Raw genomic sequence first — 19,479 nt, 5'->3', positions numbered from 1 at the left:
TGGCCGTTGAACGTTAGCTGCACTGTAAACCTCGAGTCAAATTCTATTTTTCTGTCATTCTGTTCTTTGCCTCATCACAAACGTTCGTCTCGAGGTCTAGGCTACTCAGGCCCGACATTTATGGCGAGAGTGACCAGCACTGCTCATCCTTGAGTGGTACTATGTGAGCAGTGTTAAGGTCTCACCCCTTTAAAGTGCTTTAACCCACTGAAGCACGGCAGCTATGTGCGTTGACCACTGAGCATTATATGGACATTTTAACTCACTTCCGCAATTCACTCATATAGATGAAGTAATCAGTAAACGTTAGGTGAAAATATAAGGCAAAGTTCATAGATACAATCGTGCTTGTTTTTGCTGATCGGCAGTAGGATCTGTGGTTTATGCACCGTAAGAGACAAAGGCCAGTGGACGGACCTAACTCACATAAGACATGAGTTACGGAAGCTGTGACAAGGAGAGCAGAGACACAGTAACCCTTGTGTCTGAGGACCCCGACGCCCACGTGAAGAACCACAGTAAGTAACACACACACACACACACACACACACACACACACACACACACACACACACACACACACACACACACAAACACGCACACCCACACCCACACACACACACACACACACACACACACACACACACACACACACACACACACACACACACACACACACACCCACACACACACACACACACACACACCCACACACACACACACACACACACACACACACACACACACACACACACACACACACACACACACACACACACACACACTTGTATTGATCTAATGAGATTTAACATCACTCAGGCGGACATCGGTTTAGCGATTTCCAAGGGTAAAATAGTCATGTTCAAATATTATCTAATCATTTATTAAAACTATCCCTCTATCTGTAGTCGGATATCTTAACTAATACCGTAAAATACCATTGAGAATGAACACTGCTGAGTTCGCCGACGGCAATCAAATGTCAACGTGATATTAAACTGAGACACTAATTGGAAGTATTATGACAGTTCTCATTATGGAATTCTCAGAAATACACAGCTTTTTTTTTTTTTTTTTTCATGTGACCGACTCTGGGCATAGGCTTCACAGCCTGCTGTCAAGGCCCAGTAGTGCTCCTACATACCATACACCTCTACATGTCACCACTTCGGGGCTAACACCCACCGTCCATATTGAATACATGCTAGGGCTGTCTCATACAGGACTGGTGTATTTGTGTTAGTGGGGGTATTTTTACGACATCTCGGCGGGTCTTCTGATAGATCGGTAAAGTCTGATTATATGAAATTCAAACCCTTAAACTGTTCCCTGCCCCAGCCGGGATTTGAAACTGGGTCCGGTAGGACTGCAGGCCACCTCTCTACCTTGAATAATCTGGCGTTCATAGCAAAGCTGCACGCTCGAGCATAGGTGTGCCGGTCTGGTCGAAGGTGGTACAAGCGAGACTGGCAGTGATGACGAGGAGTGTCCAGCTGAGTCATAGAGAAAGGTAATGAAAGTTACAACAGTAATAGGCATGGCCGGACTAGGTTTGTGTGTGCTGCTCAGCTGAGTCGTCGTTTCAAGTAATATTGGCAGGACTAGTAACGTGCAGAACTTGTTTGTGTGTGTCTACGCTGCCATGTAACGTGAGGTTGGCTGAGGCAGGAGTGTTTAACATCTCTTTAGACCTGATGGGAGCCCTCTGATTGCTGGCTGGGTCCTGGTTAGCAACACGATTCATGGCGATGCGTGCCCATTATGTAGAGGTGGCTGAGGCAGCAGGCTACTGGTATACAACCAAGGTTGTTAATACCCGCTACCTGGCAACCTCGGCGGTTAGAAGACACATAAACATCTTACATTAATAAGATAATAATTCCACGGACCCCGAATGTGTCCTCAGGAATTTCTTAAACCGTTCATTATTATACAGTAATAATCATCACCATCATCATCATCATCATCATCATATCTATATTGTATCACATATATAACATATCATATATCATATCATATTTAAAATAGCATACCAAGCCGTATCATATCACATATCATATCTCATATCTCATATCATATATCATATATCATATCATATCGTCCATAAATCATCATAATCATCAGATTAAGTTAGTCCACTACAAGACGAGGACCACTCTTGGTTTTCTCTCTGACCAGTTGGCTGTTATCCTGATCAATACAATCCCTGCAAATCTCCGAATGTAACTGCCCCATTTTTTGCTTCGTCTCATCCTTTCACTCCATCCTTTGGTTGCCACTTGCTTACCCTGTTTCTCCATCTATTATCTGCTCTACGTATATCGTGACCTCACATTCATTCATCCATTTTTAATCCTCTACATTCGTGTGCTCCCTTATCCAAGAAGCTCTGTATTATCCCTCCATTCAGAACTTAACATAATCCTTTCTTTTTCTTACTCCTAGATCTACGTTCCATGGAATTTGTTATAATCCACGTTTCCAATCTACAAGTTGGAACAAGGAGGACACATTCACTGAATGTACAGCAATCTAACTTTAGGGACACATTCATTGGATGTGTTCTATCTTTAGGGACACATTCATTGGATGTGTTCTAACTTTAGGGACACATTCATTGGATGTGTTCTAACTTTAGGGACACATTCATTGGATGTGTTCTGACTTTAGGGACACATTCATTTGATGTGTTCTGACTTTAGGGACACATTCATTTGATGTGTTCTAACTTTAGGAACACATTCGTTGGATGTGTTCTGACTTTAGGGACACATTCATTGGATGTGTTCTGACTTTAGGGACACATTTATTGGATGTGTTCTGACTTTAGGGATACATTCATTGGATGTGTTCTGACTTTAGGGACACATTCATTGGATGTGTTCTGACTTTAGGGCTGTCGCATATTCTTGATGAAGTTATTATTATAAAAAAAAAAAATATTCCTTCCTATTCCCAGTCTTTCCTTGATTGCCATGAAAAATCTTCGAACAGCCTGCCCGACTTATATATATTTTTAGCGTATTCTTGTTAGACTTAACACTAAGTAAATTTTTTTTAGTCATATTCTTGTGTGTAGCAGTGGGTACAGTATTTATTTTACAAACATTTGTGGTCTGTTGGTTAGCAGGTGTGATGGTTAGTGCAGCTACTTTGTGTCCCACAGTATAAGGTAGCAAATCCCTACCGGCGAAGGATATTTCACTGACAGGAATTTTCCATAATGATATCATCGTCATCCACATCCCCGTTTTGCCACACAAGGATGGGGAGACGTAAGGTTCAGAGAGCTTGAAAAGTAAAGAAAAATAAAAAAACTGTCAGAGGGAGAACTAATCAACACCATGCCCAGCTAAGTGGGCCACACTCTCATCCACGCACCATTTAAGGCCTCTGAATCCTGACTCCACCTCACAGCCATAACTTTCCACACCAAAACACTTCAAATTACTTATCGGCCAGAGTCAGTCCGATGACTATCAAACCATTGAATAAAAACAGGTGTGCCGAACACTCACCATATGCTCATCTGTAGTGGGAATATATGGTTTGGAAGAGATGGAGAAGGTGTAAGATATAATTACAAAAGATATCTGTGTGGCATGTGAGGTAGTGAGTGGGGTGAAGAGAAGAAGTAGTGAGGCGAAAGAAACTGAATAGTGGGTTACATAGGCGAAACGAGCTGTGAAAAAGAAAACAAAATAAACATAATTAATCGATGGGGCAGCAGAGAAATGAAGGATATGAAGACAGGAAAAAAGACATCTGTTGAGAAGAGGAGAGAGAGAGAGAAAGAGAGAGAGAGAGAGTAAAAAAAAAAAAAAATAGAAGAGCTTGGGAGAAATTTGAGTGTAAAATGAAGGGAATGTGAGAAAATTTTTGGACGGAGGTTAAGGAAACAAGACAGGGTGGTAAGGGAAGTGGTGGACGGGTGAAAATTAAAAATGACAGAATTGTGGTGAAGAAGAGATAAAAAATGATCATTTGAAGATAGCATTTAAGGAGCTGTTTAATATGGAGAACGAAAGCAGTGTAAGTATGAATGGCTGGGAATGGCCAAGAGAAGTAAGAGGGAAGAATGGAGGAAGTAACTAGTATGATGCAAGTGTATGAGGCATAGAAGAAAGTCAAAATCGGGGAAAGCACCAAGACTTGATGGTGTACGAGTAAGTGGCGAAATGTTGCAATAAGCTAGAGGGGAAACAGTGAATTAATGGATATGGAAGATGTCCGGATTGTCCTTGGTGGAAGGCAGAGGTCCAGAGTAGTTGAAATCAGATCTCCTGCACAAAGGAAAAGGGAAAGACAAGTGTACTCGTACTGCAGTCTTAGAGGTGGTCAACTGGTTAATCCGCGGGTTCCGAGGCTCGGCATACGTATCTTGGGCAATATTATAAGAGCTGATGGCTTGCTAGGCCTATCCCAGCTCTGCAGGACCACCAATTAGATGCTCCTGGATAACTATTGTCCTCCATATAACAGAATCTCTGGACAGATTCCGGACAGTTAATCCAATTGTTGGGGCCGCTACACTTCGACAAGGTTAAGTGGTCCCTTTGTCCCAGAGTGTGCCTTATGGTGATAGGCATATATACAATCGCTCCCTCGCTCGTCACGGGCTCACAAAGCTTACTTTACTGGTTTTGAATGTTCTTGGTTTTTGATGGTAAGCTTTGGAAATGCTTGCACTGTAATTACCTTATAGTTCATTGTGAGGAAAAGGTGGGTGAGCATTTCAAGACTTGGTGAATGGGTTAAGAAATGTATGTAAGAAATGGAGTCTAAAAGTTAATGTAACTAAGATTACAGGTTTTGTCTTTGCGAAGAATGAAGTCTAGGCGTGCATAATACTGCCGGACGGTAATTTGGGTGTCGTCAAATTTATTGGTAATGTGATGAACCAGGATGGAAGTTTGCAGGATAAAGTGCATAACAAAATATAACAGTGAAGAAAGGTTGCAGGTCCAGTGAGAGCAGTGGTTACAAACAGAGTAGTATGAAAGTAAAAAAATGTCGCTGCATGACAGTATTTCAATCCCTACTCTTACGTTTGGAAGTGAAGCTTGGAACTTGTTGGAAGAACACAAGTCATGAGGGAGAGCAATGGAAATCAGTTGTATGAGAGAAGCATATGGAAATACATGGAGGGAGAGGGAGAAAAATGAAGGAGCGGTGTGGTGTTCGTGTGGAAGTGTTAGAAAGCATCACAAATAGTCTGAGATGATTTGTTCATGCAGAGAGAATGAAGAATGAAGGACTGATTCAGAGAGTAAGGGAGAGGAGAGGTGAAGATCGAGGATGAAATGGAGGAAAGTTTTGAAGAGGTATAAGAGAGAGGGAGCATAACATGGAGGCGATTTATTTGTGGCCACCCCTTCCGCAATTAAGGAATCGAGCTATAAACAGGTAGTAAACAGTTCATTTTCCTGTCAGTTCCCTAAGCTCATCAGCATCCATACCTGCCATTCTCACACACCCAATTACCATATCTGTTCATCTGCTTGACCTGCAATGCCTCCACCGATCTTCATTTATACCACTAAAGTGCGCATTGTGAGCGCGTGACGAGCGAGCGAGTGTGTCTACATATACCTATCATCATAATTATCTTGGTGTAAACTTGCAACATATCTTGTGAGGTAGCTGGACAATAATAGAAGAATAATTGAGCTAATAATTCCGCCATCTGCCCCTCTCCCGGTGACGACTCGAGGTGCCTGGAACCACTGTCTGACTCTCTTCTTCTTCATTTCTGCAACATTCGCGGCCTTTCATCTAACTTTTGCTCTGTTGAGCACCACCTCTCCTCCTCTAGACCTCACCTTCTTTTTCTAACGGAGACTCAGCTGTCTGAGGCAACTGACAGCAAACCCTTTTCTGTATCCTCCTACTTTCTCTATACTCATTTCAAAGCCAAAGGTGGCTGTTGTGTATACATACGCAACGACTTATCTTGCTCTCGTGTTCCTGAACTTGATTCTTCTGAATTCTCCACACTCTGGCTTCGGCTTTCCTGTCATTCTCTGACTAAATATATCTGTGCTGTTTGCTTATCCTCTAATTCTACTATCAAAAATTCTTCGACTATCTTACTTCTACGATGGAACACATTCTGTCCATTTCTCCTTTCTCTGAAATCTCCATTCTAGGAGATTTCAATGTTCACCACCACCTTTGGCTCTCCTCTCCTTTCACGGATCCACCTGGTGAACAAGCCTACATCTTTTCTATCCTTAATGACCTAGAGCAGCTTGTACAGCACCCTACCCGTATCCCTGACCGCCTTGGAGAGAGCTCCAACATACTTGACCTCTTCCTCACAACTAATCCTTCTGCTTACTCTGTTAATCTTTTCTCTCTGTTGGGCTCCTTCGATCACAACCTTATTACCTTAACCTGTCCTATCACTCCGGTATGGCCTGTGGACCCTCCAGGGAAACGTCGTCTGTGGCACTTTGGAGCCGCAGACTGGGAGGCCCTCAGGCAGTACTTCTTTGATTTTCCCTGGAATGATTATTGCTTCCATGGCCGTGAGCCATCTGAGTGTGCCTTGTGCACTACGGAGGTTATTCTAACGGGCATGGAAGCATACATTCCTTTCTCATATCCTTTGACTAACGCAAGATAGCCTTGGTTTAATCACGCTTGTTATAATGCTGTCCGCAACAAGGAGAAGGCCTACAAAAGGTACCGGAGCCAACACACCCCTGAATCACATCATCTTTACGTTTCTGCCCAGAATCGTGCTAAGTCTGTTCTTCGCTCTACTAAAAATAATTTCATCCATACTAAATGCTCTCAACTCTCCAACTCGAATTCTTCCCGCTCCTTCTGGCACCTTGCCAAAATCTTTCTAACAACTTTACCTCATCATCCTTCCCTCCTCTTTTCTACTCTGATGGTTCTGTAGCTATTTCTTCTACTGATAAAGCAGATCTCTTTGCATAGACTTTCTCCTCCAATTCCACCTTAGACGATTCCGGTGCTGTTCCTCCATCACTTCCCCCCTCTGACTTCCTCATGGCTGTCATTAAAATTTCTTCAGTTGATGTATTTTCTGCCATCACTGGCCTCAGTACTAACAAGGCATATGGGCCTGATGGGGTCCCTCCTGTTGTTCTCAAGAACTGTGCTTCTGTGCTTACACCCTGCCTAGGCAAACTCTTTCGCCTTTGTCTGTCAACTTGTACCTTTCCTTCTTGCTGGAAGTTTGCTCTCATTCAGCCAGTCCCAAAGAAGGGTGACCACTCCCAACCCTCCAACTATCGTCCAATTGCTTTAACGTCCTGTATTTCAAAAGTTTTCGAGTCAATTCTAAATAGAAAAATTTTAAGGCATCTTTCCTATCACAACCTTCTTTCCGATCGTCAGTATGGGTTCCGTCAGGGACGCTCCACTGGCGATCATCTCACCTATCTTTCAGATTCCTGGTCATCCTCCTTTCGGGACTTTGGCGAAAGCTTTGCCATTGCACTTGACATCTCAAAGGCTTTCGATCGAGTCTGGCATAAATCTTTAATTTCCAAACTGCCCTCTTACGGTTTCTATCCTTCTATCTGTGCCTTCATCGCTAGCTTCCTTTCTGGTCGTTCTATTGCCGCTGTTGTAGACGGCCATCGTTCTTCTCCTAGATCTATCAACAGTGGTTTTCCTCAGGGCTCTGTCCTATCACCAACTCTCTTCCTTTTATTCATCAATGATCTTCTAAGCTGTACATCTAACCCTATCCACTCATACGCTGATGACTCCACCCTTTACCTTTCCATTCGGTTCCCGCAACGCCCATCTCAACAGTTACTTCAAGAAACAAGGGATGAGGCTATGGCACACCTAATTTCTGACTTGGCTCGTATCTCTGACTGGGGTAAAAATAATATGGTTGTCTTTAATGCATCTAAGACTCAGTTCTTACACCTATCAACCCGACAAAATCTTCCACAGGTATACCCACTAATGTTTAATAATATTCAGCTTAATCCTCCATCATCCTTAAACATGCTTGGGGTTTCATTTACTCGGGACTTATCTTGGGAAGATCATATTATATCTCTTGTAAAATCTGCTTCCAAGAGATTGGGTGTGCTAAGCCGACTCCGCTCTTTCTTTACCCCTGCACAATTGTTGACTCTATACAGGGGTTTTATCCGCCCCTGTGTGGAGTACAACTGTCATGTGTGGGGAGGCTCCCCACATACAGCTCTTCTCAATAGGATGGAGTCAAAGGCTTTTCGTCTCATTAACTCTCCTCCTCTTACTGACTCCCTTCAACCTCTGTCTCTTCGCGGCACTGTTGCATCTTTATCTCTTTTCTATCGCTACTTTAATGGTCACTGATCCTCTGAACTGTCTGCTTGCATTCCTCCACCTCTACGACGGGCGCGTAGCACCCATCTGGCAGCAAACTCTCATCCCTTTTCTGTCCAACTCTCTAATGCAAGAGTTAAGCGCTACTCCCAGTCTTTCATTTATGCAACAGGTCAGCTCTGGAACTGTCTCCCTCTGTCTGTATTTCCTGCTGCCTATGATCTCCAGTCTTTCGAACGCAGTGTGTCCAGGCATCTCAAAATGATCGGATCTTGAATTTGGCTCTCTATTGTATTTTGTTTTTCTCTTGGAGGGAACTATTACTGCGGGCTCATGGCCTTTGGTTCCTTCTTCCTCGCATAAAAAAAAATAAAAAATAAGACTTTTATTTTCCTGCGCTATCTCTCACTTACACACACCCTTGCTAATTTCACCCCATAAACAGAAAAAAAAAAGTCTATGTAAAATTGTGAGTGCATTATCCAATATCTACTTGTTATAATTCGTGCAAGGAAACAATGACAAAACAGGAGATCTTTTTTAAACCGATTTTTCATTCTGGGGCATATCAAATGAAACCGTCGGTATATTTCCTTGGAAAGTTTGGATTCCCATGGGTTTCTTTGTTATTGGCCTATAAGTAAATATTTAGCTAAAAACAGAATTTAATGAATGTATCTACTATTTGCTGAAAGAATCTCTTTCCTATCTCACATAGTAGAAAAGTTAATAGTCTCTGAAAACCATCTCTGTCGGGCCATGTCGTGTCAGGCCGGGCTGGGTCGTGTCGCGCCGCTCATTTATCAGCTGAATGTAAGGTAAATATCGCTTAGCTATGCTTGCTCGCATCGCTCGCTGCGTTCCCTCACTAGTAATAACGTCTTTACCATCTTATTAACACCCATTTCTTCCATATGACCGTGTAATCAAGGCACACACTTCTCAACTATGATGTCCACAGACTCTCATCCTGCAAATATTTCAAGAACGCAATTGTTCTTCATCTTAACCACTCACCTCACTACACACACATTCCTTATTAACCTCATTTACCACTGTTCTTACTCCTGACGTTTAATTTTCATGCCACACCGAAACACACCATTTCACACCTATATGTTGCTGTGGGCACTAAAGCTCCACCACGCAAGCCTTTCGCAGCCACCACACTCAAACCTGTTTCATATCAAGGCCTTCATAACACCAGCTACCTTCCTTCCCTGTACTACTCTACTCTCCACTTCAACTGCACCTCTCATCTGTCACTGTGCCTAGGCCGTATACAGCCTCAATTTGCATTTCTCACCGTTCACGATCATCCTACGTTGTGATTCACCTACAGATAAATGACCATTTCCTTGTTCTTATCTACATAAACTTTTAAAACACGACGTTCACAGACATGCACACGCCTTTGAATCAGTCTACAAAGCCCTTACTCGTTACTGGAAAATAACACATCATCTGCTTAGGGTACTTCAGATTTGAGATGCCAAACCCTTTAACATTCATTACCATATCCATCCTTCTCTCCATAACTCAATTTTTAAATATCGTTCTCATATTCATATCATTCTTTATACTGAACAGCAATTGGGACATCATGATCCATGCTTCACACTAACACTAATGTTAGGTCAGTACTTACTCTTACTCTTCAATACCATCATAATTTTTCTTACCAACATTCAACAGTTTTTCTTCCACACCATACACACACAGAACTTTCCTTGTCCCCTCCCCCCATTTTTTCGAGTGTATTCGACATCCATACTGCTACAATTACCTTACATTCCTTTTCACCAGCTTTCTGCACTGTCTGTACTGTCCATCTCATATACTACTGATCCACACATCCCCGTAATTCCTACAGCCACCCTTTTCGTCACGCACCGGTCCCTCTGATTTATTCCTTGCCTTATAATAAATCTTGTACATACATTTCCAGCAACACTGGACAGACTTACATCACGATAATTTTGCATTCAGTTTGGTCAACTTTACTCTTGTACACGGTCTGAAAGAACATTTTAGGGAGAAATCTCAGTAACAGCTTGGGAAAGGGTAGCAGATGGCGTGGTGGTACCGAGATTGTCTAGATTACATATATATATATATATATATATATATATATATATATATATATATATATATATATATATGAGTTACAGCAAAGAATTCTGCCTTGCGCTAGAAGAATTAGCTGCAAAGCCATCAGGGCGGAATTTAAAAAAAAAAAGTAAAGGAGGAAAGGATAATGTTATCAGAAGGGCTTCGTGACAAAGGGCCAGAGGAAGTGACAAGACTTTGACTTAGTTCAGTACATTACGAGTGGATGAAATTATTTTTTGCAAGACGAAAACCGGTTTTAGCGTAGTTCCAGGAACAAACGTGAGGAGTGCATCATTCAGCGGTAGATCAGCGACGGTACTCTTTAAAACCCACCTACTTATTGTGGGCACCATTAGAACAAGAGAGGTTATATCACATTACGTTTATGCTGTTATTAAAGAATACGAGAAAGAAATGTATATTGGTGTGTTAGTAGTCTCATGAAAGCATGATCTAATTTCGATTAAAACTGGTTCATATAGTGTTTTTTCCGTGGGTCTGGGAAGAAATTATTCGACTTTCAGGCTGATATATCAGGTCAACTGAACTGATGAGGATTAAGTTCAGAGTGAGAAAAACATTTGGGGATTTTTTTTTTTTTTTATGCGAGGGAGAAAAAACCAAAGGCTTAGGCCTCAAAAGTTCCTTCCAAGAAAAAAAAACAAAAACTATACAGAAGAGAGCCAAAGTCAAGATCCGTTCATTTCGAGATTCCTGGACAAACTGCTTTTGAAAGACTTGAGATCATAGGAAGTGGGAAATACAGACAGAGGAAGATAGTTCCAGATTTGACCTGTTGATAACTGAAGGACTGGGAGTAACGGTCTGCATTAGACAGAAAAGGGATGAGAGTTTGTCGCTAGACGAGTGTTACGTTCCCGTCGTAGAAGTGGATGGATGCAAGCAGACATTTCAAAGCAGTGACCATTGAAGTAGCGATAGAAAAGAGATAAAGAGGCAACAGTGCGGCAAAGAGACAGAGGTTGAAGGGAGCTAGTAAGAGGAGGAGAGCTGATGAGATGAATAGCCTTTGACTCCACCCTATTGAGAAGAGCTGTATGTGGGGAGCCTTCCCATACATTAGAGTTGTACTCTAAACAAGGGCAAATAAAACCCGTGTATAAAGTCGACAACTGTGCAGGGGAAAAGAAGGCACGGAGTCGGCTTAGCACACCTAATCTCCTGGAAACAGATTATACAAGAGATGCAATGTGATCTTTCCGAGATAAGTCCCGTGTGAAAGAATCCCCAAGCATGTTCAAGGATGATGCAGGAATAAGCTGGATATTATTAAACATTAGTGGGTACTCCTGTGGAAGATTTTGATGGGTTGATGGGTGTAAGAACTGGGTCTTTGATGCATTAAAAACAAGATTGTCTTTACCTCAGTCAGAGATACGAGCCAAGTCAGACATTAGGTGTGCCATAGCCTTATCCCTTGTTTGTTGAAGTAACTGCTAAGATGGACGTTGCGGAAACCGAAAGGAAAGGTTAAGGGTGGAATCATCAGCGTACGAGTGGATAGGATCAGATGTACAGCTTAGAACATCATTGATGAAAGAAAAAAGAGAGTTGGTGATAGGACAGAGCCCTGAGGAACACCACTGTTTACAGATCTAGGAGAAGAACGATGGACGTCTACTACAGCAGATATAGAACAACCAGAAAGGAAGCTAGAGATGAAGGCACAGATAGAAGGATAGAAACCGTAAGAGGACATGTTGGAAATTAAAGATTTATGCCAGCCTCGATCGAAAGCCTTTAAGATGTCAAGTGCAATGGCAAAGCTTTCACCAAAGTCCCGAAAGGAGGATGACCATGAGTCTGCAAGGTAGATGAGAAGATCGCCAGTGGAGCATCCCTGACGGAACCCATACTGACGATCAGAAAGAAGGTTGTGATAAGAAAGATCCTTTAAAATTATTATGTTAAGAATAGACATGAAATCTTTTCAGACACAGGATGTTAAAGCAATTGGACGATAGTTAGAGGGTTGGGAATGGTCACCCTTCTTTGGGACTGGCTGAACGAGAGCAAACTTCCATCAAGAAGGAAAGGTACAAGTTGAAAGACAAAGGCGAAAGAGTTTACTTAGGCAGGATTTAAGCACAGAAGCACAGCTCTTGAGGACAACTGGAGGGACTCCATCAGGCCCATATGCCTTGTTAGTACTGAGGCCAATGAGGGCAGAAAATACATCGGCTGAAGAAATGTTAATGTCAGCCATGAGGAAGTCAGAGGGGGGAAGTGATGGAGGAACAGCACCGGATTCGTCTAAGGCGGAATTGGAGGAGAAAGTCTGAGTGAAGAGATCTGCTTCATCAGTAGAAGAAATAGCTACAGAGCCATCACAACAGAAAAGAGGGAAGGACGATGAGGTAAAGTTGTTAGAAGAGTTTCTGGCAAGGTGCCAGAAGAAGCGGGAAGAATTCGAGTTGGAGAGTTGAGAGCATTTAGTATGGATGAAATTATTTTTAACAGAGCGAAGAACAGACTTAGAGTGATTCCGGGCAGAAACATAAAAAAAAAAGTGATTCAGAAGTGGGTTGGCTCCGATACAGTTTATAGGCCTTCTACTTGTTGCGGACAGGATTAGAACAAGCGTGATTAAACCAAGGCTCTCTTGCATTAGTCAAAGGATATAAGATAGGAATGTATGCTTCCATGCCCGGGAGAATAACCTCAGTAATGCGCAAGGCACACTCAGATGGCTCCCAACCATCGAAACAATAATCATTCCATAAAAAATCTAAGAAGTACTCCCTGAGGGCCTCCCAATCTGCAGCTCCAAAGTGCTGCAGACGACGTTTGTTTGGAGGGTCCACAGGCCGTACCAGAGTGATAAGACAGGTTTAGGTAATAAGGTTATAATCAGAGTAGCCCAGCGGAGAGAAAAGATTATCAGTGTATGCAGAAGGATTAGTTGTAAGGAAGAGGTCAAGACTTGCAGCAATCTCCAAGGCGGTCAGGGATATGGGTGGGGTGTTGTACAAGCTGCTCTAGGTCATTAAGGATAGAAAAAGTGAAGGCTTGTTCACCAGATGGATTAGTGAAAGGAAAGGAGAGCCAAAGATGGTGGTGAACATTGATATTTCCTGCAATGGAGATTTCAGAGAAAGTAATGCCTTATCCGTATCAGTATCAGTACATGGATGTGCATGAATATGGAAAGAAGTTTTTGAATTTGATGCAGATGCATTTTCAGTGGAGGTAACGGAATTTGATCAAACAGCAGGTGCAGCATTGCTGTGATTTTTTAGTATCCTTCCCAGTTTCTCTTAATAACAGGTAAGTTTGCATGACAGATCTTGCTGTAATGTCCATCTAGTGTGTGGCAAATTAAGCCTCTCCATACAGCTTCCTTGTATTGAAAATCAGTCTGTCATAACAAAGTAAGTGTTACTGATTGTCGCTTGAGGTCACATTAGACTAACATATAACAAATTAAGTGTGGCTGTGTATTCATTCAGAGTGAATTAGAGTAACAGACGGCAAATCAAATGTGTCTATATATTATGCTACCAGCGTATGTATTATAATAACCACTTCCGTACGAGAAAATTCCCATAGGGTTTTTCAGAATGTCGTCTCATTGAAGTGAAACAAAGATATAACATAACACTGAGCAGATGAATGAAAGTTAGTTTTAATCCACTCACCGCAAATGGTCATCTCAAAGCGGAATGTTACTGAACGGTAGGGAAGATATGATAATGACGTCATCCTATTCTTGCGGTAAGCCCGACCGTATAAAGTAAATGAGTTTATTTAAGGGGAACATGTGGAGTTACATGAAGAGACAGAAAGATAGATGAGGAAAGACCATTGTGGTGTTTATGTGGATGTAACTGGAAGTGTTAATAGAAATACTTTCAGATGATTTGACCATGTGGAGAAGATGGAGAATGAGAAACTAACTAGAAAAGTTCATGTGAGTGAGGTGCAGAAGGAGAGGAAGAGAGGGTGACCATAGATGTGACGGGGTGATGTAGTAGAGATAAAAGAGAGAGGGGTGTGAGTTGGAGGGAGAGAAGCCAAAGGACAGAGAATAGGACGAAATGGAGGCGATCTGTCTGAGGCCATCCCTTACAGGATTAGGATGTCTGGTAGTAGATAAACAGACCGAAACTTTAGGAATCTTGATAACTTTTTAGTTGTTACATGGGACCATCAAACTCTTATATTCAGGTTGGGGATGACCTCTTACAGTGATGTGGCCATAAATTATCTATCTTCAGAAGAATTTTATTTCTCCTTATCTCTTGCTATCACAAATATTCAGCTTCAGTAATGTTTGTCGTTCTGACCTCCTTCAAAAAGCAAAATAAGATGTCTAATTGTTTGCTTCTTGTGGTCAGACAGGACAGATGGAGGTGAAGGTGTGGACTACGACGACGCCCTCTGTGCCACGGGTGAGTGAAGCCGTATACCAGGGCTGTAATGGTTATTGAACGCCATACCGTATAGATGGTCTGTAATGGTGAGTACCATATATCAGGGGTGTCATGGAAGTGAATACCGTGTACCAGAGCTGTGATAATGATTACTGTGTAACAGGGTCATAATAAGTAATATATAGAAGTACTGTAATGGTGAGTGTAAAGCATATGGAAGGATTGTTATGATAAGTGAACATTATATAGCAGGGATGTAATTATGAATGAGAACTTATTAGGGTTGTAATGGTAAGAGAACATTTTATACTAGGGCTGCAATGATAAGTGTAAACAAGAGCGGTCATATGGATAATAACTCCTATATCCCATAATTGAGGTAATAAGTAAGTACTGTACAGTACAGCATAGTTGTGATTCTGCTGGAGCTCTGTAAACGCTCCTCCATAGTTCCCATTTTTCTCAATTAACCCGTCATGCCCCGGGATATTTCGCACCTCTGACACCCCCCAATCCCGAGCTATTTTGGAACATTTTTGTTGGCTAAAACCTCCGCTTTTGTTGAGAAACAAAGGAAAATCACCTAGAAAGGGCTTACCGTGGTCCATAAGTGGTCGGAACAGGTGAGGTCCTCCGCGCAAGGTATCGTATTCTGTCACTGACGTGTGAGGCGCTCACGTTTTCTATGGTAGGTAATTTTGGAAGAAACCACAAAGAACACCACTATATTTACTGAATTTGAACTAATAAACAATAACAATAAGAACATAATGGTTTTCAGTGACATATATATGAGAAATAAGCATAGTATCTTCGTGCGAGCACAGAGTGGTAACACGCTACATGCTAAGTGTCTTGTTTCAGTCACCATATCATTTTTTCTACTTGTATAATACTGTTTCCATTTTTACCATTTTTTACTGTATGTAAATGTTTTCGGCTGTTTTCATTCATTAAGATGACATGTAGCATAACTATAACGCACATCTTCTTACTCAGCGCACTCGCGATGACTCGTATCTCAACATACCATATTGTTTTATCACATTCATAGTATTGTTTTCTTTACATTGAACCTTTCCTCCACTACTGTAACTGTTTTCAATTATTTACATTCATTACGAGGGGATTTAGCGAAATGCTAGAGCATATTCATGTAGCATGCACACTCTCTAACACTGGTGTTTCAACTTCTACTTTATTTCTTCACTCCCAGTATACTTCCCCACTTACATTACACCCGTTTCCACCCAACACTACACTCTACATATTTACGGGCCTTATTTATTCCACTGAGTGTCAGAATATCGCACCAAAATACTCTTGCAATGAATATTTCAACTAAGATAATATTCATACACTTACATACTAATTTTCCACTTATATTACACCCGTTTCCACTTGTATACTCCTATTTACATATTTACGGGCCTTATTTATTCCACTGAGCGTCAGGAAATTGCATCTATATACACTTGCTAGGAATATTTTGACTTAGAATAAAATTCAGCACTGACAAAACTTCCAACTTGTATTACACCCGTTTGCAATTTTCATACTAATATTTACATATTTACGGGCCTTATTTATTCCACTGAGCGTCTGAATAGCGCATCTACATACACTTGCTGGGAAGGTTTCCACTCAGAAAATATTTATGCCCTTACAGATTCTTCCACTTATAATACACCCGTTTCCACTTCCATACTACTATTTACAGATCTACGGGCCTTATAATTACACTGAGCGTCTGTTTGTCGCATTTCTTTCTGAGTATCAGCGTCATATCGTATTCACACCATATCAGAAGTCCATCAAGGTGTGATACTCACTAAAACAATGGTGAATGCAGAGACCCATGTCACACTCAATGCACTGGTAGCGGGTGTCTTTTCTCTGAGTAGTGCGTCTCACCCGGGAATTGCTACACACATGACACCTGCATTGGGGCCTAGGTCTATTTGGCTAGGGAGGTACAGTATAGGAGTGGGGAAATGGCGGGCAGATATTCTCAGGGGAGTTTGGGTGGTAGTGGCAGTGCGTGTCCTGTGTTGGGGCATTTCAACCGCATACCGGGCAAAAATCTCACGTGTAAGCTCCCCCACAAACTCTTCAAAGGTTTCCTGAACTCCAGTTGTCATGGTGTGCAGGTGGTGGCCATTCAGGGCAGTTATATCTAGCAGGTAAAAGAAGAGCTTCTTGTACCACTTCATCATGGTCCTGGCACACTCGACCGTGGATATCATGGAGTCTGACTGGTCCACCAGGCGCATGTTGATGTTGTAATCGAGGACACACCCAGGTTTCCAAATGTGGCGCCTGTTCTCGCTCCGGTAATCCACGGACTCTGCATGGTGCATCAAGGGGCGGTGAACCGTGGACAAGAGGCTGACTTCTCTATTGTGGTTCCACACTGTTGCTAGTATATTGTTCGCATGGAAGAAGACAACCTCATTTCTGTCAAGTTTCCACCCCACCTTGACCATGTGATGCCAGTTCACCTTGATGGTACCACAGATTCCCTTGTCATGCCTGTGTAGATAACGAGCGAGAAGAGGGCTAGTGTACCAGTTGTCCAGGTAAAGGACGTGACCACGAGGAAGGTAGTCTTCTATCATTGTCTTTACCACTGCTCCAGACAGTCCAATACTTCGATCTTCTATTATGTATGTCTATGCACCTGTGTACAAGACAATGTCTTTCACATAACCAGTCCTACAGTCACACATAACAAAGATCTTGAACCCAAAACGGTGTCTTTTGCTGGGTATGTAATATTGAAATGAAATATTGCCTCTCCACAACACGAGACTCTCGTCTATGACAAGGTCTCTATAGGGATAAAATGAGGAACGGAATGTTTTCCCTTAGGTGATCAAAAACCAACCTAATTCGCCTCATCTTATCTGTGTCATTTGCATTTGCAGGATCATCAGCATCGTAAAAGTGGAGGCGACTTAGAATTTGCTGAAAGTGATTACGGCTCATGATTTGGCCAAATATTGGTGTCAGCATAATAGGGTCCCTTCTTCAGTATGCCGGAATTCTGTTTTTTCGTACAATACTCATCAAAACTACCCTCTTCTCGCTCCTTCCGGCAACTTGCCAAAAACCTTTCTACTCGTAACAACTTTACCTCATCATCCTTCCCTCCTCTTTTCTACTCTGATGACTCTGTAGCTATTTCTTCTACAGATAAAGCAGATCTCTTTGCGCAGACTTTCTCCTCCAATTCCACCTTAGACGATTCCAGTGCTGTTCCTCCATCACTTCCCCCCTCTTACTTCCTCATGGGTGACATTAAAATTTCTTCAGCTGACATATTTTCTGCCATCACTGGCCTCCATACTAACAAGGCATATGGGCCTGATGGAGTCCCTCCTGTTGTTCTCAAGAACTGTGCTTCCGTGCTTACACCCTGCCGTGGCAAACTCTTTCACCTTTGTCTATCAACTCATGCCTTTCCTTCTTGCTGGAAGTTTGCTCTCATTCAGCCAGTCCCAAAGAAGAGTGACCATTCCCAACCCTCTAACTATCGTCCAATTGCTTTAACATCCTGTATCTCAAAAGTTTTCAAGTCAATTCTTAATAGAAAAATTTTAAAGCACCTCTCCTATCACAACCTTCTTTCTGATTGTCAGTATGGGTTCCGTCAGGGATGCTCCACTGGCGATCTTCTCACCTACCTTTCAGACTCCTGGTCATCCTCCTTTCGGGACTTTGGCGAAAGCTTTGCCATTGCACTTGACATCTCAAAGGCTTTCGATCGAGTCTGGCATAAATCTTTAATTTCCAAACTTTCCTCTTACGGTTTCTATCCTTCTATCTGTACCTTCATCTCTAGCTTCCTTTCTGGTCGTTCTATAGCTGCTGTTGTAGACCGCCATCGTTCTTCTCCTAGATCTGTCAACAGTGGTGTTCCTCAGGGCTCTGTCCTATCACCAACTCTCTTCCTTTTGTTTATCAATGACCTTCGGAGCTGTACATGTAACCCTATCCACTCATATGCTGATGACTCCACCCTTCACCTATCCATTTGGTTCCCGCAACGTCTATCTCAGCAGTTACTTCACCAAACAAGGGACGAGGCTATAGGACACCTAATGTCTGACTTGGTTCGTATCTCTGACTGGGGTAAAAATAATCTGGTTGTTTTTAATGCTTGAAAGACTCAGTTTTTACACCTGTCAACCCGACAAAATATTCCGCAGGTATACCTACTGTTTAATAATATTCAGCTTAATCCTCCATCATCCTTGAACATGTTTGGGGTTTCATTTACTCTGTACTTATCTTGGAAAGATCATATTGCATCTCTTGTAAAATCTGCTTCCAAGAGATTAGGTGTGCTAAGCCGACTCCGTTCCTTCTTTACCCCTGCACAATTGTTGACTCTATACAGGGGTTTTATCCGCCCCTGTGTGGAGTACAACTCTCATGTGTGGGGAGGATCCCCACATACAGCTCTTCTCAATAGGGTGGAGTCAAAGGCTTTTTGTCTCATTAACTCTCCTCCTCTTACTGGCTCCCTTCAACCTCAGTCTCTTCGTCGCACTGTTGCATCTTTATCTCTTTTCTATCGCTACTTCAATGGTCACTCCTCCTCTGAACTGTCTACATGCATTCCTCCTGCTCTATGACGGGCGCGTTGTACCCGTCTAGCAGCAAA

At 42.3% G+C, this 19,479-nt stretch overlaps 1 protein-coding gene across 1 annotated transcript in view; it reads left to right on the top strand.

Annotated features, from left to right (window-relative positions):
* Positions 1 to 433: 433 nt before the first annotated feature.
* Positions 434 to 19,479, top strand: part of LOC145395274 (uncharacterized) — a 181,590-nt gene continuing 162,544 nt past the window's right edge. Inside the window, exons 1-2 of the mRNA XM_080268954.1 lie at positions 434 to 518; positions 14,775 to 14,828. Of these exons, the coding sequence (XP_080125080.1) occupies positions 434 to 518; positions 14,775 to 14,828 (139 nt within the window). The remainder of the gene's footprint in view (positions 519 to 14,774; positions 14,829 to 19,479) is intronic.

Source organism: Coenobita brevimanus, chromosome 30 (genome assembly GCF_032717465.1).
Source record: "Coenobita brevimanus isolate Jiangsu-jjx chromosome 30, ASM3271746v2, whole genome shotgun sequence".
Lineage (NCBI taxonomy): Eukaryota > Metazoa > Arthropoda > Malacostraca > Decapoda > Coenobitidae > Coenobita > Coenobita brevimanus.
The sequence above is the reverse complement of the archived record's forward strand: the minus strand, read 5'-3'. Positions and strand labels throughout refer to the sequence as shown.